Source organism: Elgaria multicarinata, chromosome 18 (assembly GCF_023053635.1).
Source record: "Elgaria multicarinata webbii isolate HBS135686 ecotype San Diego chromosome 18, rElgMul1.1.pri, whole genome shotgun sequence".
Taxonomy (NCBI): Eukaryota; Metazoa; Chordata; class Lepidosauria; order Squamata; family Anguidae; genus Elgaria; species Elgaria multicarinata.
Window position 1 is genome coordinate 5917617 of NC_086188.1, and position 23054 is coordinate 5940670.

Genomic DNA, 23054 nt, shown 5'->3' on the forward strand with positions numbered 1-23054 from the left:
TATGGCTTGGGTCCAGTTATTTGAAAGAATGTATTCTCCCTTATGAGCCTGCCCATGCTTTGAGATCTTCTGGAGAAGTCCTTCTTTCAGTCCCACCTTCTTCACAGGCGCGCTTGGTGGGAACATGGGAGAGGGCCTTCTCGGTGGCTGCTCCGGTGCTCTGGAACTCTCTTCCCGGGGAAGCTAGGCTGGCTCCCTCCTTGATGGGCTTTTGGAAGCAGGCTAAAACTTGTTTGTTCCAGCAGGCCTTTGGAGAATAATCCAGCCCTCCATCTATGTTAATGTCTTATAATTTTGTTGTGTATTTTAAACGTTTATGGTTTTGTATGTTTTAAACTTTGTAAGGCCGCCTTGAGGCCCAGCATTGGGCAAAAGGCGGGATATAAATAAATAAATAAATAAATAATAAATCATAACAGAAGATGTTCTGACCATGGCAAGGGAGTAGATATATAATCTCCCACTTTCAGGCCACCATCTTCCTGTCCAGTAGAGGAAACCGCCCCGAGAGCTTTGGCTATGAGGCGGTATATATATGTAATAAATAAATAAATAAATAAAACCACATCTAGAGTGTGACCTGGGTTGTGCCAATGGAATGCAGGAACAGCCCCATGGTTGTCTAGAGGCATTCCAGACAAAGCAACACCAGCATGAATGTCGAAGTCAGCTGGAAATAACTCACGGAGCCTCATTTCTTACCCGAGGTCATGTGTCTTGTATTTTCCCAACTGCAGCACACAAGAGGGTATTCAGTGATGTTTGCAGCAGTTGTTGGAATCAAGTCTGGAGGGTGAACAACCTGGGTCATAGATGTCATGATAGAAGTTCTTGATTTTAAAAACAAAAAGGACTGAAATGCCTTTCCTGGATTTAGAAGCTGTTAACTCTTTCTTCTCTTCTATGAGGTCTTCATGGGATTGCACTTGAGACTGTAGGACTAATGGATTTCAGAGCTCTGGGACCTTCTCAGAAGGTCAGCCGTGGGACCTTCTTAGCAGCCACCGTTAGAGGTTGCTAATAGTGAAGTCTAAAGGCCAAGTCCGCCAACAATGCTAAAGTAATATTAAAGTTACCAGTGACGAAAAACAAGGACAAACAAAGAAGAAGAAATTTACAATGGTACTATTCCAAGGGAAACAAGTACAACTAAAGCCTTTGCTGTGAAATTCAGTCAGGGAAATAATAAAGAAAGTAGGACTTCATTTTGAACTCAAACAAAATTGAGGTCATTCTTAATAAAAAAAAAATGGGAAGGAGAACAGGAGATAATCAGATGTAGGGACAGGCCTGAACAAGCAGAGAGCTGAGTGTGTGCTTTGGGAAAAGGTTTTCTGACTCTAGGACAATAAACAAATCATGGAGGAAGGGGAAAAATGCCATGAAACACAATCTGAAATTATGCTCTTATGTGTACTCTGTATTGAAGAAAAATTGATGTGAAAAGAGTCCAAACGCTGGACCAAGACAAGCAAAGTAGTGTGATTCAATATGCTGGTACTTGCCTTCAAAAACTCTGTATGGCCTGGGGCTATGGAATTTGAAGGATCTGCTGTCTCTACGTCATCCCGGCCATGCATTAAGAGCTTTGATCGCTCTTCTAGGAACCCTTGCCAGCTGAGACAACAAGATGGCAACAAGTGAGAGGGCCTTCTCAGTGGTGGCTCCCCTACTCTGAAATCCTTTGCCCACAGAGGTTCTCGTGATGCCTACTCTGATGCCTTCTCTGGCACCAGATAGCCACCTTTTTTAAAAATAAAAAATCCCTGAGTCTTTTATACAGTTTAATGTCTGCTTGAAATTGGTCTTATGTTACTTTTATATGGTGTTTGATTTATTTTTTTCCTGATATTTTGGAAATGCCACCAGCCTGGAAAGATCATAGAATCATAGAATAGCAGAGTTGGAAAGGGCCTACAAGGCCATCGAGTCCAACCCCCTGCTCAGTGCAGGAATCCGCCCTAAAGCATCCCTGACAGATGGTTGTCCAGCTGCCTCTTGAAGGCCTCTAGGGTGGGAGAGCCCACAACCTCCCTAGGTAACTGGTTCCATTGTCGTACTACTCTAACAGTCAGGAAGTTTTTCCTGATGTCCAGCTGGAATCTGGCTTCCTTTAACTTAAGCCCGTTATTCCGTGTCCTGCACTCTGGGAGGATTGAGAAGAGATCTTGGCCCTCCTCTGTGTGACAACCTTTCAAGTATTTGAAGAGCGCTATCATGTCTCCATTCATGATGATGATGATGATGAAAGCAATGATGATGATGATAAGCCGGGCAGAGACAGGCTCCCATTCTGACATTCCATTGTCTGAGCAAACCCCAAATTATTAATCCCTTCTATGTCCGACTCTGAATCTTCCTCCAAGACTGCAGTGTCCAGGGCAGAAGATGGCACAACAGCAGCTGTCTTTTACTGCATTCCCACTAGGGATGCCCGCCCTTTGAAAATCTGCCCCTTTTCGGGCCTGATGGATCTCTGGCACCTGCCTGGCTCATCTTGTGTTCACGAGCTGAGTCATGGGCTTTTCCCGAAAACCAGGAACTTGTCACAGGGTGTGTGTGTTTCTCATCAATAGAGTGCAACGTTCTGTTGGTAAGAAAAACAAAGCAACTCGAAAATCTTTGTGCTTGCCCGATTCGATACAGATTGAGTCAGGCCGGCTCATGGTCAAGCAAGGTGAAATCTGTGTGTGTGTGTGTGTGTGTAGGGGGGAACCTAAAACCTTGGGAACTCCATCCCTGTACGGATTCCTCCGACATCCCTAATTTCTGCAGAACCAAGGCGTGTACTTACAGCTCTGACAATACATGGGCCCCAGAGGCCACAATTCCCGCATGATAGTTATGTCAAGAAAGATGGATTATGGGTAATCTGGCCACCGGACAACTTGCTTGACTTAATGCCGACCGTGCAAAGACACACTGTAACGAAGAGGCCATTTTTAAAATATATTCTGGAAAGGAGATGAGAGAAGTCCATTTCGCTCCTGCCCCCTCCTAACCTTTATTCTCCTTTTCTCCAGCTGGTTTCTTTGCATATTAACTTTTCCGAACTGTTCCTTATTATTGAGAGTGATCCATTTTGACAGATGGGACAGTCAAAATACTGCAGGCTATCATTTCAAAGTTAAAGGTCAGCCTTTTTCCTGCATCACATCTACCTGCAAAACAGCTTTACTTCCCATTGGGATTCCCCAGGGAACATCAGGTAGGAGAGGATTTATCCTGCATGAGAAAATTAATATTAAATCACATGGAGAGAGAGAGAGAGAGAGAGAAAGAGAAAGAGAGAGAGGATATAATTGCAGTTCCTTCATTTTCCGCCTCAGTAGAACTTGCAAGCCACATTTAATATTATTTTGGGAGGGGGAAGCTAAAGTTTGGATAATGAAGATGATTTAGCAGCAGCATATTAGCAATTAACATACATTACAAAATATAGACCCAGAGATAAATTAGGATTTCATGTCCTTCCTTCCAGTTAACCACATGATGTAAAGGAAGAAGAGATTATCTACCACCTATATCCATTAAAAAAAAAACACACAGTGTGGAGAGACTTTAAGAATATGAGCAGAGACGGGCGAGAATTCTATTTGGTTCAATTTTTTTTTTTCATAAGAGCTTACCAAAAGGTGCTAATTTCTTCATCAATGTGATGGAAAGAGGTTGAAATTAAAAAGGGGAATGTGGGACGAAGTGAAACCAACAAGTTTAGCTATCCCTAGAGAAAAGGGCTTTTGTGGCGCATTAGCCAGAAAGCTCGTGGGGAAAAAGAAAAGAAAACAGAAAATAAAAATTGCGTTGGGAAGTGCCCATTAGGTAAGTTTTTATCAAAGCACAACCAAAATGAGATTCTTTTCCATCCATGGAACACTGTAGAAACACCGCCAGTCATCATCAACAACAGAGCTGTAAGAGAATTTCATTTTTCCTGGCAAAACATGCGACCATGTGCTGTTCGAAACTCTGGATGTGAGCGCAAGGGCGAAGACGTGTCGGCTGAAAATATGTGCAGATTTGCGGACGTGCGCTCACATTCATCTTGTTCCCAGTTCCCACGTTGATTTGTGCCCATGCCTTAATTGGCACAAATTTCCTCTCTAGCCCTGCTTTAGCGTGCGGATGGAGTTTGCGCAAATTTGGGGAGATTTGCGCAAATTCCTCATTTGATCGCTGCTCACTCTGTGCAAAATTCCCGCTCGCGTGGAGCGAGCAGAGATGCCCAATGCAGAGCCTTTGAACTCAAGGTCATTGGAAGGGCCATAGCTCAGTGGGTGGGGCCCTTGCTTTGCATGACGAAGGTCCCAGGTTCAACCCCCAGCATCTCCAGGTAGGCTTAAGGTAGAAGAATCCTGCCTGTATCCTTGGAGAGCCGTTGCTGCCAGTCTGTGTTGACATTACTGTGTTTGATGGACTAAGGGTCTGACACAGTAGAACGCATCCTCCTATGCTCTATCCTGGCACTAGGGTTTTTGGATAGGTGGTTAGAAGGATGCTCTCCTTGGACACCCCTCTCTGAAGGCATCATTCTCCTTGCCACTGTCACTGCTATCCCTCTAGCCCAACTCTGCACAAACTCTGAGAGGAAGCAGGCAAGGCAAGTGAGTTACTCACTCTTGTCACTACTTACATCAAGGGTGGGCAATGGGCAGCCCTATCATCCTTCACCATTAGCTATGCTGGCTAGAGTGGATGGCAGCTGTAGTCTAGCAACATCTGGAAGGCCACGCATGGCTCGCCGTTGGCTTACATCTTCAGGAAAGATAAGTGGATGGAAAGCAATGGCAAATGCAAGGAGCAGCCAAGCTTGGAGGTTCCAGGGAGTGGCAGAGGCCCAACAATACCAACCTAATGGCACCTTTGCTGGAGATGCCCAGCAGTTTTGAACGTAAGACCTCCATGCATAGAGCTGTGCAGCTGCTATCAAACCATCGTGGCCTCTTTTACAGAGTATTTTTTGTCACCTTCGGAGGCAATACCAACAGTTAACGCACTGCAATTAAATCAACCGTGCTCTTCCCTCTCCATTGTTTCGGAGACGGTCCTTCATGCTTTATGAATGCATAATCTCATTTACAAATTTCCTAGTTATTGGCAATGGAAGTTGCAACCTTTAAAACGGCTCCTTGGCAGACCTCCAGAGTAAATTGTCTGAGTGGCGAGGCCAAAGTGACAAGTTATGATTTTTTCCCCCAATAAATAAATAAATATATTATTATTATTATTAAAAAAAAGAAACACGTTTGAGTCACAATGGCCAGAGTGGTGGAAAATAAACATAGCTTTCCCTTGCAATTGCCATTCATTAATATGTATTTGTAGCCTGAAAACACCATTCAGACAGGAAGAGAAAGTGTGTTAGAGAAATTACTGTGGATTATAATCATTTTAGCAAAGCATCTAATTTAGATATTAAACTTGCTTAACAGACATATATGGCCTTGCTCTCTGAGGGGAGGGTGGAGGGGACAGGGCAGTGAATAATTAATAATAAAAAGAGGGGGTGAACAGCACCCACCCACCCTGGTCCTCCAGTATAATTTGCATTTTAAGATGCTGCCTTGCAAAGGAGTGGGATGTGAGTTCCGACGGTTTCCCGTTAGGTTTTGTTTTAGAGAATTCTTTTGCTATCAGAGTAAGAACAGGGTGGAGGGATCACAGTACAGGGACTCTATTCTGCAGAAAAACAGGCTTGCTCTGTGCTGTCCTCGGCCAAGACAATCGTTCCGAGTAAATGCAAACAGGCCTTTAGCGGCAGCATTTGTCAACCGCATAAGGGGTCCAATCGCCGTCCGTTGTGATTTACGCCGGGCTGCATTTTCCGCTGGGTCGACTGGACCGCTGTGTGTTTCTGTTAACCTCCTCAAACGAAATGGAGGAAGCCTCTGCAGACGTCCATCTCTCAACGTGGTGAAACGACTGCTGTGCTCTTGCAGACATAAGAACCTACGAGTAGCCGTTCTGGGTCAGGCCAAAGAGCCCATTTGAGGTCCATATTCTGGGTGCACAAAGTGGGTAGGCAGGAGAGTTCAGGAAAGGTGGAGTGGCCAAATCCATCTGCAGGTGCCCATTTTCAGTATTGGGTTTTGTCCGTCATTTAGCCATCTCAGGACGCGATTGGGCTTCTGACTTGCATGGCTGTTTCGATCCCACCTATGATATTCTGTTTCACGTCATCTTGAGGTGTGATATTCTGTGGGCCAGAAGTCACTGGACATATGAAGCTGACACTGGGTAAGTCAGCTTGGTATTGCCTGTGCCCACGGTGGGCAACCCGTTCTTTTCTTTTCTTTTGAGGCCTGCATTACCTTGGGAATAATTTGACAGTAGGGACATTGGAGGAATTTGTCTTCACAATCTCTCATCATGGACTTTGGTGCATTTCCCACGAACTGGCCCAACTTTTATTTTTTATTTATTTATTTAAGGATTTTTATGCCGCCATTCAGCCAAAAAAGGCTCTCACGGCGGCTTACAAAAGTATTTCTTGACAGTCCCTGCCCACAGGCTTACAATCTAAAAGACATGGCACAAAAGGAAAGGGGATTGGGAGGGAGGAGGAGGAGGAGGAGGGGGAAAAGGAAGGCAAATTCAGGCACTACAGTCTTAGTTGGAAAGTTCAGCAGTTACAGTTGACAGCAGGAGGGAGGGGGCTCTGAGCTGGAGCTGGACCAGGCATGGTGGAGAGGTGCCTGGCTGCTGCTTCCTCCCTCACTGGTGGCCTCTGCAGAGACAGTTGGTAGCAGGAGGGAGGGGGCTCTCAGCTGGAGCTGGACCCAGGCACGGTGGAGAGGTGCCTGGCTGCTGCTTCCTCCCTCACTGGTGGCCTCTGCAGAGACAGTTGGTAGCAGGCGGGAGGGGGCTTGATGTGCATTGAGTCAGGCCAGTCCATGGATTTCTCATATGTAGGTGTGTCTGTGTCTGTGTGTCAGTAGAAATTAGCACAAATTTCTATTTATGTGTTTTTAAAAACAAAACGTTCCAGGTTTGGGGAAAATTCTGTAGCTTGGCTCACAAATGGAAGCAGAGATCCCCCAAAGGGCTAGATTTCCTTTGAAAGACTTCCCCCTGCCAGTTGCCACATGATGGTGATGGGTGTGGCCAAAACCAGTGGTGGACAGGGCCAGAGCCATAAGGAGATGGAGTGACCCCTTTTCTCTCCCTCATTTCTCTTTCTGTCTTCTTTCTGTCTGTCACCCCTTTTTGTAGGTCTCTCTTCTTGACAGATCCCCCCCTCTCTCATAAGAACAGCCATGCTGGATGAGACCAGGGTCCATCTAGTCCAACACTCTCTTCACACAGTGGCCAACCAGCTGTCAACGAGGTACCTACAAGTAGGACATGGGTGGAATAACACCCTCCAACTCATGTACCCCAGCAACTGGTGTATATAGGCTTACTGCTTCTGCTTCTGGAGGTAGCACGTAGCCATCAGGGCTAGTAGCCATGGATAGCCTTTGCCTCCAGGAATGTATCCAACCCCCTTTTAAAACCATTCAAATGGGTGGCCCTCACCCCATCTTGTGGAAGTGAATTCCATAGTTTAACTATGTGCTGTGTGAAGAAGTCCTTCCTTCTATCTGTCCGGAATCTCCCACCAATATGGGATGACCGCAGGTTCTAGTATTATAGGAGAGGGAGAAAAATGTCTCCCTATCTATATTGTCTACACCTCCCTTCCTCTCTGTGTCCCCACCTAGTGGGCTGAGGAGGAATGGGCAGATTGTTCATGCCAGATGTCTGACGTAATTGCTGGAAATGAGGCCAAGGGGTGCATAATATTAGTTTGAGGGCCATGTGGAGGTTGGGCCATGGGTTGGTCTGCACCAGGCGTCAGTAACCTGTGCCCCTCTGATGTTGTTGGACTCTAATTCCAATCAGCCCCAGCCAGTCTGGTCAATGGTGAGGCATGATGGGAATAGAAGTTCACCAACCTCTGGAGAGCTACATGTTGCCTGGCCCTGCTCTTAGCAGCAGTTCTCTTAGGCCATAGCTAGACCTAAGGTTTATCCCTGGATCGTCCAGGGGTCAAACCTGTTCATCTAGGTGACACACAGGGGATCCAGTGCTCAGGCAGTGCCTTGGATGATCCCAGGATAAACCTTAGGTCTAGCTGTGGCCTTAGTCTTTCCAGACTTACTTGGAAATGCCAGTGGTTGAACCTTGGACCTTCTCTCTATGAACCATGTGCTGTACTACTGAGCTATGGCCCCATTCCCCAGTCTAGGCTACTATGGGTCAGACCTTGAGACATCTGTCAAAGCTTGCTTTCGTGTGGAGCTGTTTTTCTCCACCTGGTTGTCAGTGTGACTCCAACACACAGTCCACCTCATTCTGTAGCACTCTATAAACCCTAATTACTTGGGCTTTATGCCACACTCCCTGATTTAATAGAGTAGCTTCATTAACGTCCCATTTAGTTGTTGCTGATAATCTCCACTCTTGGCTGATGCTTCCAGCGTGCTGTCGGCGAATGGTGGAGGCAATCACAATTTGAAATGGACTCTCGGCATGCCATTGGTAGACCTTCTGCCCCCTATTGACCATCTCAACCGTTTGATAGTAGGTTCATCTTTGGGCCCGCCTGGAGACTTTAATAAAGCCATTATTCCCTGCTGTGAGTTTCTGTAGTTTCCGATTCTTCCTCTAGAGTATTCCTCTCGGCGATGCCATCTAATCAGCTTTAGGTTTTAATTAAACAGCTGTCATTTGCTTCCTAGTTCTGTTGCGACCCGATGTTGTATTAAATTTTAATTTAGCCCAGGCTGAATAAGAAGTAGATTCCTTCAGACAACAAAGAAACACTATTAGCAGGTTACAGTTGTAATTAAGAAGAGCCTGGCTGAAGTGCTAACTTGTCAAGTTCAGAGGAAGAATTAGAAGTAAACACGGAGGTAATGATTATGGCTGTAACATGAGTTGCGTGCTCCGGCATGAGTTGTATGCACTAACCTGATTGGAGAGAATTTCATGCTTCTATGTTGGAAGTGTGCTTCTTGCTTAAATCACCTGAGCATTGAAAGATGACTATGCTTTTTAACTTACCTCTGGGACCTGAAACATAAATGTCAGGAGGGATGAATTAGTTTGTTTCCAGACCATGTTCATTTTGCATGTATTCAATCACAAGCTCATTCTACCCAATTTCCACATCAGTCTACAAATGTTTCTTTAAAGGAAAGCATGGCAATTTGCATTTATTTCCGTAGGCAATTTCCTCCAACATGCACCTTTTGCATGCAATTTTCCCTAATAGATGCATTTTTGTAGGGATCTTTTCCTAGTGTAAACATATTTTTAATGCACCTTTGGCTACACGTTCCGCAGTCTCGGGCTCAGCTTGAGACTGTGGAAAAAGTGAGCCTAAAGTGTAGGGCAAGATCCTGGGGCAAGGGAGGGATCATCCCTCCCTGATCCCGGGATCCCCTGTGTGCCCCATCTATCTAAGGCCTTGGTTACCAGTTCTCTGGTTCTTGTAGCCTGCTGATGGCTGATTCAGATCAGTTCTTTTATTCTTTCCCAGCACTGTATTGGCTCTCTGCCGGGTTGGAGTAGGATGTCACTTTCCCCTGAAAGGGAGGCATCCTTCTATTTCCCCCTTTCCAATCATTTTGTGGTTGGCCATCAAAAATGTGCAATGTGTGTATTGGAGACACACGGACACAGCTGTCCATGCAGCTGTCCATTTTGCCTATGGACAGGGTGTTCATTCACAACCCACTAGAATATCCAATTGAATTTGATGAGGACCAGTCCATCGGAGACCATCTTTTGACATTCGTAGAGCTTTGTGAAGTCTTTGTCCTTTGCTTGGTTCCAACTTTACAATGGTTTCTTGTTTTTTTTGTGGGTTTTTTTTTGCAGGCTTTGTATTTCTTAGTTTAATATATATATATCAGAGTATCTGATGGCCCAACTGAGATTACAGGAGAATAGAGTCAAGCAGCTAACGCATTGAGTCACCTCCTGGCCAAAGCTCTTTCACTGAGATTATCTGTCTCTCCAGCCAGTTTGAATTATATCCCAGCACTTTTCTGTTCAATGTAATCCTGCTTCTGAATTTGATACATGCACCCCCAAATACTGGCCACTTCCCTAATACTGAGAGGTTTAGAGAAACATCTGCATTCCAATATTACAAGGAAGCATAATGAGAGGTTACCATTCCTTACTTATTTTGAATCCCAAATAGTCAGGTGCCATTGTCTTATAGTGCAAACCCATAAATGTCTATGCAAATGAGATCAACAGGACGTTCTCCCAGGTAAATGGGTGTAGGGTTACAGCTTTAGGCATTTTTTGAGCCATGAATCACTTTGCAAGCTCAGATATATAATCCCAACCAGAGATTGCATTCAGTTCTGAAAGATATGAAGTGCATCAATTCCGGTTGAAAAACAAATTCAGTTGTATGCCTATGTGTTCTACTTGACATCAACAGACATCGAATAGTCTCACCATAGTTTTGAACCTATTCATTCCAAATTAACTCCTGGAGTTGCATCTATTCCAGAAGTGGAATATTTCATGGAATGTCCCCCGCCCCAACACCCAGAATTAGTCCATTTTTCTTATGACAACATTAAGGTGATGGTGGGGAAATGGAAAACACACCCTCCCATAACCACAGTCACAAGAGGACATGGTCCATTCCCATCTGCAGATCATGATTCTAGAAAAAAACCACCCCATTAATTTTGGGGAGTGAAGTGGTGACAAAAGATTTCAGTCCAAATCTCTACATGATTATGCACAGTTCCCCCCAATATGTGCATTTTACATGCATGTTTTGTTTGGAGAACAGCATTGCAAAATTCGGAGAAGTGCAGATGCTGAAGGATAACTATTAGCTTCATCCCACGTACCTGCTTCCCTCGAATTATCCCCTACAGCATGTTGTTGTTGTTGTTGTTGTTGTTAGCATTAGCTAAATCACACCCCAGGCAGCAGCACTCCTAAAATCCTTTGCATACCAGGAAATGGATTTAAGGGGGGAAATGTAAAAAAACCAATTAAAAAATCAGTGGATGACCCAATCTGATTCAAATTTGGTGTGCTTAAAGCTCTCCTTAATATCTATTACTATGCTAATTATGATGTCTTTATCTTTAAAACTTACACAGATGTAAGCATTTATTTAATTTTTCTTTAAACATATCAAATCCTGCTCCTGAGCCCCCAGTGGCCGCTCAGAAAACAACAAATGATTCGCTCGAAAACTAGTAGCAAAATAGGTCGGGTCTTTTGGCTTTATAGCACAATTAAAGCAGGGTGCATGGGAGCACTTCACAGTGAAAGCAGATTATAAACTGGAAAACTTCAGAGTACTTCACAATAAAAGCAGATTATAAGCTGAAAAACTTCGGAGTCCTTTGCATGCAATTTGCAGTGATTGCACAGTATAACCCTGGTGTGATAAAGCTCTATGTCTCAGTTTGCATATTGGTTCAGAAGTGCACTTTAGCAAACAAATGGCCCTGCATTCCTATGAACAATTGTGTTCTACTGGCACGGTCCCCCATCAATGCAACCTTGTGGGCTTTTGCATACAAAGGAGGTGATGGTTTATGTCTAACCTTTCCCCCAAATTTCCATATCCTCCCCCAGATCTTTAAATACATGGTCCCTCCTCTTAAATATTGGCATCTAATGTGCAAGGCATGCAGCATAAACTTTTTAAACAGAAAAAAGGCATTAAGAATTTACATAGAACTATTAAAGCCATATGGAGAAATTCCAGGTCTGAAAGACTTGATAGCTTTCAATCATGTTATAAATGCATAATATTTAAATGGGATACAACTCCATATACACAATGTGCATAATGTTTCCATTTCAATATGGAAACTATGAGGGCAGGTCTGTATTGCTGTATAAATCATCAAACAACGGGTGTTGTTCCAGTTTTGTCAAGCGACGTTGATATATATATATATGTATACATTGAATGTATTGTGAAAATATTGAATATGTGCAGCTTTCTAATACTTCGATGTATTGACTTCTAGCTCCTGAGAAAGGATCACTTCGGGTCTGAAATGTTGAGCTCCCAATACACGATTTCTACTATGGCTTTAATCGTTGGATTATTTTTGAAAGAAAACAATTAAAACCATTCATTTACTTCATCGAACACCAGAGTTTGACTCTCTTTTCAGTACCCTCCTCTTAAATAACCCCTTGAAGGTTTTATTTGTTTCTACTCCTCCCTCTTCTAGCCAGCTCTCTGGTGGACAAATATCATGTTCCCTGGAGTGCCTGGATAATGAGAGTCTCTATGGAGTTCATTAAAACTTTATGGAAATGCAAATCTACCTTTCCCGTGTTGATTATCCTTCTAATCATCCATGCTTTATAACCGTTATATAATAATAATATAAAAAACAAATAGAAACTCATATTTCTTCTTCTTCTTCTTCTTCTTCTTCTTCTTCTTCTTCTTCTTCTTCTTCTTCTTCTTCTTCTTCTTCTTCTTCTTCTTCTTCCTGTGCCATTCTAATGCCATGGATGACAGCTGGGAAGAAATAAAACCCATCACCATCAATGAACATAATGCAGCCCCCAAAAGAAAGGCAGCAAGCATCTGCTTTATGTCATTAAAAAGAGAGAGAGCATATTTCCACCCTGTAGCCTTTTATTTCAGAGCGTATCCCTCCATTTATTGGCAGCTCTTCACCAGATGTTTAAATCCTTTGGAGATCAAAAGCTAGAGCACATGTTTCAGCAGAGGGGTGGAGGTTTAAGACTTATTGGCAGGCGTGTGGGGAGAAGGGATTGAGTCTATGGATTTCAGTGCGTTCAGGAAGGAAATTGGAGTACGGCAATGCTTGGGTGGCACTCAAAGGTATATGAACAATGGAGCATCTGTGGTAGGATAAGAGAGGACACACTTAACGTAGGAAAGTAGCAGCTGCCTTAAGTCAGGTTTGACTCTTTTAGGGATGGGCGAACATGTGATATTCAACCTTGTTGAGGTTCTCTGAGCTCTCCCTCGAAGCCAGTGTGGTGTTGTGGTTAGAGTGTTGGACTGGGAGTCAGGAGATCCAGGTTCTAGTCCCCACTCGGCCATGGAACTCACTGGGTGACTTTGGACCAGTCACTGACTCTCAGCCCAACCTACCTCACAGAGCGGTGGTTGTGAGGATAAAATGGAGAGGATGATGATTATGTGGACCAGTGACCTAGGGAGGTGGTGGGCTCTCCCACACTAGAGGCATTCAAGAGGCAGCTGGACAACCACCTGTCAGGTATGCTTTAGGGTGGATTCCTGCATTGATCAGGGGGTTGGACTCGATGGCCTTGTAGGCCCCTTCCAACTCTGCTATTCTATGATGCTATGCTGCCTTGGGTTCCTTGGAGGGAAAAAAAAAGGCAGGATATACATGCAATAATAAATAAATAAATAGTTCTAGCATGCCTAGAGAAAGTCTCTTCCTCTCATGGGTAAATGCAAGTTGAACTGGGACGGTGCCAGATGGTTTCAAAACACAGCCCTGGGGGAGGCGGAAGTTTCATCGGCTGAATTCCAAACAGACGTATCAAAATCTCGAGTCTTCATTGCAAATGTCACTTTCCTGAAATATAGAGCTTTGTTGCAGAACCTCTTCCTACAGGATGCACTGCTGCCTATGTAAGTCCAGGCAAAGTGCAGCCGCTGCTCAGCTGAAGTAATTAATCAAATGGCATCCAAGGCGGCTTGCGGACGGATTCTGCGTTAATGGACTCATTAGCGCGCGATGTCCGAGGATGCGTTGAGGAGATGAACATGGCTCAGTGGCCTCTAGGATATCGCCAGGTGGGGTTTATTGATGGGGAAAACAGATTTCTTAAAATTAGCATTTGGCTTTTGGCATTGCAGCGTTGGTACTGCAGCAACCCAATGAGGAAAAGGAAGGCTTCGCTCACTAGGCTGTTTTGGCTGCAGAGGAGGAAATCATTTGGTAGTAACACCAGCATAGGGAACTTGGAAATCAAAAACGGGCGATAGCTTGAAGGCATTGAGGTGGAAGGAGCCCTACCTATGAACAGAACTGGGGCAAGCAGACAAATGGGGGATGGCATCCTAAGAGTTCCTCAATTTGCTCCAGGCCAAAGTTGTTAGATTTATGGGCCTGTTGGGTTACTTAACCCCTGCCGAGTGGCCAGCTGCAGTACCACTTCTGGCCAGTGGCAGTGGTGGCACTCAAGTAGAGGACACCCCAGGAACACCAACTTTGTCCAGTAATGCTGAGAGTAAGGTCCAGACACTAGAAAGGGTGCAGTTAGACCTCCCAATGGTCCTCTGACCTACTCCCACCATCAAATTCCCCACTGATGTAATCCCAGCATAGGGAAACTTGGAAATCAAAAATGGCCAATAGCTTGAAGGCATTGAGGTGGAAGGAGCCCTACAGCCCTATGAACAGAACTGGATCAAGCAGGCAAGTGGGGCTGGCATCCTAAGAGTTCTTCAATTTGCTCCAGGCCAAAATGGTTAGAATTAAGATTGTTAGATTTAAGATTACACCAATGTAATCTTAAATCCTTTCCCAGAGATCATTAGAAAGATGGTTTTCACCTTGTCACTGCCAGCAGCATGGAATGAATGATCTGTATCAGGACTGCTGGAAGAGGGGGAAGAGATATGACTTCCCACTCCCTTCCCACAGAGATTCCCAGACAGGTTGCGGTTGTGTGGCATGCACATATAGGTGCACATCTCTGTGTATGCATGAGCATACATGTGCATCCCCTAATGCAGCATCGTATGTGGCTTTTCGGGCCCAAATGGTTGTGATCCCCTACACTAGAGTCTCTGGTTTGAGGCGTCTAGCATTTTACAAATAAGAACCCACAGATAACCGTTTCTCTGTAGGATAGAGACGGATGTTCATCAGAGATTGCTGTTCTGAACACATAACCCACACATACGAGTAATGTACAAACCCAATAAAATCAAGGGTCATCTTGACTAATATTTGGCAATAACTGTTTAGTTGCACCAAATGTCATGTTGATTTCACAGTGACCCACTCTTCTGTATTGTGCGCTTCTTTTAGGACACTGAAGTCCTTAACACGGCCATTCTGACAGGGAAGCCGGTCTCTGTCCCAGTAAAAGTGGTTGCTGTGGAGGAAGATGGATCAGTGAGAGATGTGTCTGGTTCCACTGAATGCAAGTCAGCAGATGAAGATGTCATAAAGGTAAGGTTGCTGTTCAGATGCCCAGAACCATTGAGTTCTGTATTCCAGTTCTAAATATGTATTCCAGTTCTAAATATGGCTGTCTTCCTTTGAGAAGCCTCGTGTGGCGCAGAGTGGTAAAGCAGCAGTTTCTGCAGCCGAAACTCTCCCCATGGCCTGAGTTCGATCCCAGCGGAAGCTGGTTCTCAGGCAGCCGGCTCAGGTCGACTCAGCCTTCCATCCTCCCGAGGTCGGTAAATGAGTACCCAGCTAGCTGGGGGAAAGGTAGCCACGACTGGGGAAGGCAATGGCAAACCACCCCGCTACAAAATCTGCCAAGAAAACGTCAGCGAAAGCAGGCATCCCTCTAGGAGTCAGCAATGACTCAAGTGCTTGCACAAGAGGTTCCTTTCCTTTCCTTTTCCTTTGAGATAAGGAAGCCTAGTGCCGACATCTTCCCCAAAACAGCCCAGTAACGACTGAGCATGCTCAATCGTCACGTAATATTAGTTGAAAAAAAAAAAAAAGGAATACAGTGGATGTAAATGGGTCCTTCAAAGATGTTGATAATCCCTTTTCGAGTTGAAGTGGAATAGTCCTCACCCAGGACTCTACCACTCCATTCCCACCTCATCCTGTTGCACGTGCCTATGTTGTGCCATGTTTGGAAAAAAAAAGTGTTCAAGGCTCTAGAACCTTCTGAATATCTTTGCTGCTTCTAGAAAGAGAAATTTCCTTCTGCTAATTACCTCTTCTCTTTAATGCCTTTGCGACCTGACATGCTAGTTTTGCATGTCCCCTGGGGATTTCTGTTTGAACTTCCAAGACAAGCAACTTTGTATTTTTAAGTCATCGGTCTAACCGTTTCCCCCCCTCTCATCGACAAGACCAGTGACGACTTCAAAGATAGCGAAGGCTTTGTCAGGGAATCATTTAGCTGGGATCTTTAGTGGGCAGAGAAAATATTCGGGCTGGGCTATTATTCATTCTGAAATTGACAGCTCTGATTTTTCGCCAGACCCTGGAATTCACCTTCTCACCTTGCTTTTTAAAGGACTTTGAATGAGTTCATTATCAGGAAAAATTAAAATGCCTGAAGAGGGGAGAAAGTCTGGCGAGTTCACCAGATCATTTTGCGAATTTCACATTCTGCAGAGAAGGGATGTGACAGTCACTTTTTGCAAATGCGGAGAACTAGATGAATAGACGTTTTCATCTTATATTGTAGCTTCCAAAGTAGGCGTGCAGAACCTCTTTTAGCCCGAGGAATGAATCCCATTCCAGTGAGGGAGTGTATATTCAAGCAGTGGTGGAGTTTACATTGTTGCTTACAATAATGCTTACTCTGAGGTAAGTGTATAAAACTTTAGGAACATAATTGTTTGATAGATTGATCGTATCATTCACTGATTAAAACAAATAGGATTTGACTCAGATGTCTGGCTCAGCTTCTGTTTTCATTGCTACGCAACAGTGTTGTGGCTTTTCTTATCTGATTGAGCACTTCCTTATTTATTGCTCCACAATAAACTGTTGCTCTTGTAAATCCTTAAAGTTATATATCACCAGTTTCTTGGCTTCATTTCTCCCCCTCTCCTCGTCACTTCATTACAGCACACAGAGATGTGTTAAGATAGCTTTTGTGGTCTTATCTTGGTGTTAATTGAGTTTCTAATACTTCTTTTTTTTTTTAGCCAGAGTGTTTTGGTGCGACTGAGCATTGCATTAAGCTAGCTGGAGAAATATCATTAAAAAGGATTAGGTACCCAATAATAATATTAATAACTCTGTGCATTGAGAGAGGTGCTGCGTTTCAAAACACTGCCTTTAAAAGATAAATCTGGAGACACAGAACAGGTAACATAATATCTCATTTCGGACCAATTTGGTTTAAAAGTATGAAAGCTTTTGAGTAGCGTAGAACACTTTCTTACACTCTGCATGCATGGAAACCCTCCAGTATAGGGCTCATCTACACCAAGCAGGATATTCCACTATGAAAGCAGTATGAAAGTGGTATATAAAAGGCAAGGAGCCACACTACTGCTTTAAAGTGGTGTTAAAGTGCACCGCAGGATCTATGCTACTGCTTTGTAGTGGTACTGAAGTACACTGACAACTGTTGGGGCCCAGGACACCATGAACATGGTATGAAAGCTGTATATAGTACGTCTCAGTGAGCCCCAATAGCTGTCAGTGCACTTGAATACCGCTATAAAGTAGCAGTGTGGCTCCTGCCTTTTACATACTGCTTTCATACCACTTTCATAGTGGAATATCCTGCTTGGTGTAGATGAGCCCATAGTGAGAGATGTTTCAGTAGCAACTCCTCCTGAAGTCTGTTACTTCCTTAGATTATTTGCTGTTCTTCTTATTTATTTATTTATTTATTTATTTATTTATTTATTTATTACATTTATATACCACCCCATAGCTGAAGCTCTCTGGGCGGTTTACCTGTTCCTCTGCACACCTGGAGTCCTGCTTATCCCAGCAGGAGCACGAATGAGATCTCTCTCCCTTGAAAGGGAGAAGTAGGAAATGTAGGAACCTGCTGTATACTGAGTCAGACCATTGGTCCATCTAGCTCAGCATTGTCAACACTGACTGGCAGCTATGGAAGTACAAGGATGTCATTCTTATCGGCAACTCATGCAAGCATCTTCCATTCATTGGCAACCCTGAACGTGAGCAGGAAACCAATAGTAAGGAAACGTTTACAATTTCCCAAACTTGTGTCCAAGTTTGAAACTGCACATGCTCAGTTCTGCAAATGTGCCTGTGTGCCTGTGCACCCACCCCAAATTGAGCTAAATGGGCTTGAACTTTGCATGTTCACCCATCCCTATGTCAGCCACTCTCTAGAGTCTTAGACAAGATTCATTCTAGGCCTAGCTGGAAATTGAATCTGGGACCTTCTGTACGCAAAGCAGGTAGTCTTTCAATGAGCCAAAGCTCTTCCCCTTTGTGGTAGAAGGAAGGTTTGCTTTTGCTGAAAGTAGTTCCAGGTAGGGCTGTGCTCCGCTCCATTTCGGATCCCTGAATCCACAGCGGAGCGACCCGATGTGGACCCACTAAATTTGGATCCAGATTGGGTTTAGGGAGCTCCAGATCGAAGTGAAGTGGTTCGCCTCGATCTGGAGCTCTGGACGTAGGTAAGTGGGGGGGGGAGGGGGGTTTACATGGCACTGCCACCACAGTCTGTGCGGCGACAGTGGCGGAGCCAAGTAAGGGGGCAGGGGGGAGGGGGCTTACCTGTGTCCATTGTGGTCTGGGTGGCGGCTTCAACTGAGGCCCAGGCCCCCATTTTGTCCCCCCTTCCCTGCCTCCACCACCTGCTGTGGAGGCAAGTAAGTGGGGAAAGGGGCAAAATGGGGGCCGAATTGTGATCTGGTTCTGTGATCCGGATCTGGTTCTGGAGCAGATCAGGGGAGGTTCGGATTGACCTGAACCGGTTTGGGCCCGATCTGGAAGGTCTGGATTGGGCCCTGAAGCGGTTCGGGGTGGTGGTGCATAGCCCTAGTTCCAGGGAAGAGTCTCAGGATGGGGGCGGAGTTACCTCCTCCGTTGCTGGGAATTGAGACTTCACTGCTTCCTGGGCCTCACTTCTCATGGAAATCTCTGGCAAGACTTTGCTGGCTGTCTCTTGGAATGGTTCAGGAACCCCACCTTCTCTGAATTTTAGGGCCTCTCACTAACATGGGATTGAGGCCGTGACGCCAAGGGCCATTTGGACCTCCTTCTCCCCGAACGATCTCCTGCAGTGGGGATTCAGCCAGGTCATTATGTAGCTGTTTTATCCAAGTATGTGAAGGTTGGTAACTGGATTTGCTTATTTTCCTCTATTGTCCTTGTATTCTTTCCTCCTTTTTTGGGACATTTCCGCTTAGATTCTAAACCAGTGTTTCACATTGTAAACCACCTTGATTAGATTGGCAGAAGGGCAGTCTATAAATGTAGGAAATCAATTAAGCAAGCCAAACAAGCAAACACACAAGAACCTAGGGACAGTGGCGTCTGGTGGTTCAGATGTCAGTGGGGTGGTGAATCCGCTCAGTCAAACCCAACTGAAATTGGAGCTACCAGCCTCTTTTAAAAAAACACACCCACCCAATGACTCCATTCTCTTCCATATCTTTTACATCCTGGTCTTTAGAAATCCATGATCGATTTCACTTCCACAGGCTTTGGTCCTTGCCTTTCTTGCCCTAGGCAAGCAAGATGCTGCAATAAGACTCATCAGGCAGAGTGCGTGTAATTGCCTAATTTTGTGCTTCTTTACCCCATTAATTCTGTCCCTTGTTGCTCTTTCCTAATTGCTGAAATGTGTCATGTCCTGTTACCCATGATGAATGGCATGGCATCCTTAACCTTTGATGCTTGCTCCGTTGATTTTGATAAAGCAGATTGAGTAAGATGGGTGAAAGGATGGGCCATGGGTTCATCCCCATGCTTTGACCTTTCTGGGAAAGAGCTGGAATGTATTGCCTCTGTGACTGGAAATTCTGACATGATCCATACTCTACGTTTTCACCCCTTTGAGCCTCTGAGTCTGTGCTGTGGTTCTTAACACGGCCAAGGAAACTACTAACGTTCAGGCAGAATTCAGTGAGCCACTGGAGACGATAATGAACTAGATCTTCAACTGGTGGGTCACAACCCAAAAGCGGGTCTCAAGATGGATAACAGCAAAGCTATTGCCACCATTTTGGGCATGGAGAAAATTGTGAAAGTGGGTCCCATGTTGCAGGTTGGGAGTCCAAGGTGGGTCTCAGGTCTGGACCAGTTGAAGACCACTGGACTCATTGCCTGGCTCAATATTTGGCAACTTAATATGTCCATGTATTCTTGGTCATGCTAGACTGCAATGGAAATTGTGGGACTGGTTGTGGGACTGGTGCTTCCATGGGAGGCTACCTCAGATCTTAATGGGTTATTGCCTGATTCAGTTTGCTCTTATGATGAAAGGTTGTTAGGTGCTGCACCAGGAAAGAGCCCTCTGAATCTGATAAGGCCATGATTTCTGTCCTGGAAAGATCTGTAGGAGGTGATGGTAGGAGTGACAGATCTGTTAGGGTTGATGGAGACTTCTCATCCAGGTCCTCCTTGGAGCTGTAGGAAGGAGGAGTAGGTCAAAGCCACCAAGCATGACATTCTCATTCCACAGCCAATTCTTGTTATGTAGCATTATGAAATCCCTTCAACTACCAATATGGCCAATCTAGGAAGGACAAAGAAGCAGCAGCTGGTGGGGAGGGAAAATGGCCCTGAACAGGACAGAAAACTGAAAAAACAGAAACACTGTTATTGACCTAAAGTAATGAAACTCGAGAATATTTGGCACAACCCTGAGTATAACATCACAGCCCAAATACCATTGAGCTATAATTTTATATTGATTCTCTGTTCTATTTATGTTTAAGCCGGGTGTCATTGCTGTGCTTCCGCATGGCTTTCTAGCCATCCTGAAGGACAACTTTTTGAAGGACTCTTTCCGAGGAATAGATGTATCTGTCAATTTCAGTTCTTCTCAATGTCTTGTCTTTCTGATCCGAAGTTCAGTTTGTCCCATACCTTTTAAAGAGATTAAAAAAGAAAAAAAAGGGTTGCATGAAAATTCATGAGCATTTTTGCACAAATTCCTCCTAATGCTTGCATTTTCCATGCGTTTTTATTGAATGTGCACATGTTAGGAAGGAATTTTCTTAGTATAATGTGATTCAGGCCTTAGCTAGACCTACCTGTTAGTCTGCGACGGAGGGGTGAAGATCTTACGATGGTTTTATCGCGAGATCCCCCTCTGTTTACATGCGGTGCGTGATGACCTCAGAGGGAGAAGTGTTGCGGCTGCCATTTTTTTTTGTTTTCTTAAAGAGCCAGCTGCACACGAGCGCTCATGTGCAAAAGGTAAGTGTTTTTCCCCATTCCCCCACCCCTCATGGGTGCAGAGCTCCTGAGGAGCCCTGCACCCCATGCACGGGTCTCAGCTCCTCGCGAGGAACTGCGAGGAGCCGGGACAAGCCGCGGTGCCTGGCCACACGTTCCTCAGTCTCGGGGTACGGAAAAACCAGGCCTAAAGGGTAGGGCAAGATCTCGGGGCAAGGGAGGGATCATCCTTCCCTGATCCCAGGATCCCCTGTGCGTTATGTGGATGCACAGGGATGATCCCAGGGATCACCCCGGGACAAAGCCTCATCTAGCTACGGCCTCAGTGTTATTTCCCATAACACATACCTTACTGTGTATGCCCTTTTGACTGGAGCGCTCCCTTGCAAACTTAGGAGAAGTGCCCATTTTGAAGGCTAAGTGGAGTTTGGGCTGGCATAGCATTTCAAAAGCGCAAAATTAGATTATTTATAGATTTATTTGGTTTGTAGCCTATCTTTCTTCCAAAAGTGGCATACCAAAGCCCTGACTGAATAAAGTAGTCTTTGCCTGCCAATGGAGGGACAGCAGAGAGGGAGCAAATGCAGCCTCCCTCGGCAGGGAGTTCCACAGCCAGGGAGCTGCCACCGAGAAGGCCATCTTTCGCGTTGCCACCAGATTTGCTTCTGCAGTTGGCAGTCTCAAAACAAGGGCTTTAACTGAACATATTTCTCCCCCCTCCCTACTCCCCCTTCTTTTTTAAAGTTATATTCACCTTCTTGAAGTACGCAGGAGCCAACAGTAGCTGAATCATAGAATCATAGAATAGCAGAGTTGGAAGGGGCCTACAAGGCCATCGAGTCCAACCCCCTGCTCAATGCAGGAATCCACTCTAAAGCATCCCTGACAGATGGTTGTCCAGCTGCCTCTTGAATGACTCTAATGTGGGAGAGCCCACAACCTCCTTAGGTAACTGGTTCCATTGTTGTACTGCTCTAATAGGCAGGACGTTTTTCCTGATGTCCAGCTGGAATCTGGCTTCCTTTAACTTGAGCCCGTTATTCCATGTCCTGCAGTCTGGGAGGATCGAGAAGAGATCCTGGCCCTCCTCTGTGTGACAACCTTTTAAGTCTTTGAAGAGTGCTATCATGTCTCCCCTCAATCTTCTCTTCTCCAGGCTAAACATGCCCAGCTGTTTCAGTCTCTCTTCATAGGGCTTTGTTTCCAGACCCCTGATCATCCTGGTCTTCAGTGACTCAGTGAAGCATCATTGAGTTCAGTCCCACTTCTGGTTTAGCAACCACTGTTCCATCATCCAGTGCATTTTTCTCCATGGTCCACCTCTCCAAAGTTTCAGCTTGGCACTGGTCTTTGTTGGAAGAGGCAGCTGGATATTTACTTTGCTTTTCTTGGGATCTGTAATCAGGCTTGTACTCTCTCTCTCTCTCTCTCTCTCTGCTCTGCGAGCTTTAATCAGATTTCTCTAAACATTGCTTGAGTGAATGTGTTTGTGGTTTAATTTACCTGCACCTGCCTTGTGGCAATGTGTTCCAAGAGGCCCTCCCTGGGGAGCTATAATTGACACTGAAGACAGGATGATGAGTCTGACAAGACACTTTCGTTCTGAAGTACCTGCAGTTAATTTATGTGACATAAAAGCTCTTGCCATTGACAGATCTTCACTCCTTTCTCCCTCAGGAGGAAAGGTTGTGGGGATATTTTATATTAGTATTGGCTTAATTTTATTTTAACTTTGCAGCTGGAAATAGAAACAGAGGAGTTGCAATAGGGAGAAGGCTGGTTGGAATCAAATGTCCCTCTCTTCCACCTGATGGCTAGTATTTTCCTCCAGGGATCCATGAGAAATCCATTCATGTATGGAAACCACGTGAACACGAGCATGAGAAAGAATCTCCCAAACTTGCGATCATATTCAAAAGCGTGCACTTCTGAAAATGCAAATTTGCACAAATGTCCACTTCAATAAATGAACGTGTGTGTATGTGCACTCTCAAAAAATGCACA

The 23054-nt window shown here is 44.9% G+C and overlaps 1 protein-coding gene across 1 annotated transcript in view; it reads left to right on the top strand.

Annotated features, from left to right (window-relative positions):
- The window catches only part of TMEM132B (transmembrane protein 132B), a 285111-nt gene that overhangs the window by 232144 nt on the left and 29913 nt on the right, over positions 1-23054 (top strand). Inside the window, exon 5 of the mRNA XM_063144325.1 lies at positions 15042-15185. Within this exon, the coding sequence (XP_063000395.1) occupies positions 15042-15185 (144 nt within the window). The remainder of the gene's footprint in view (positions 1-15041; positions 15186-23054) is intronic.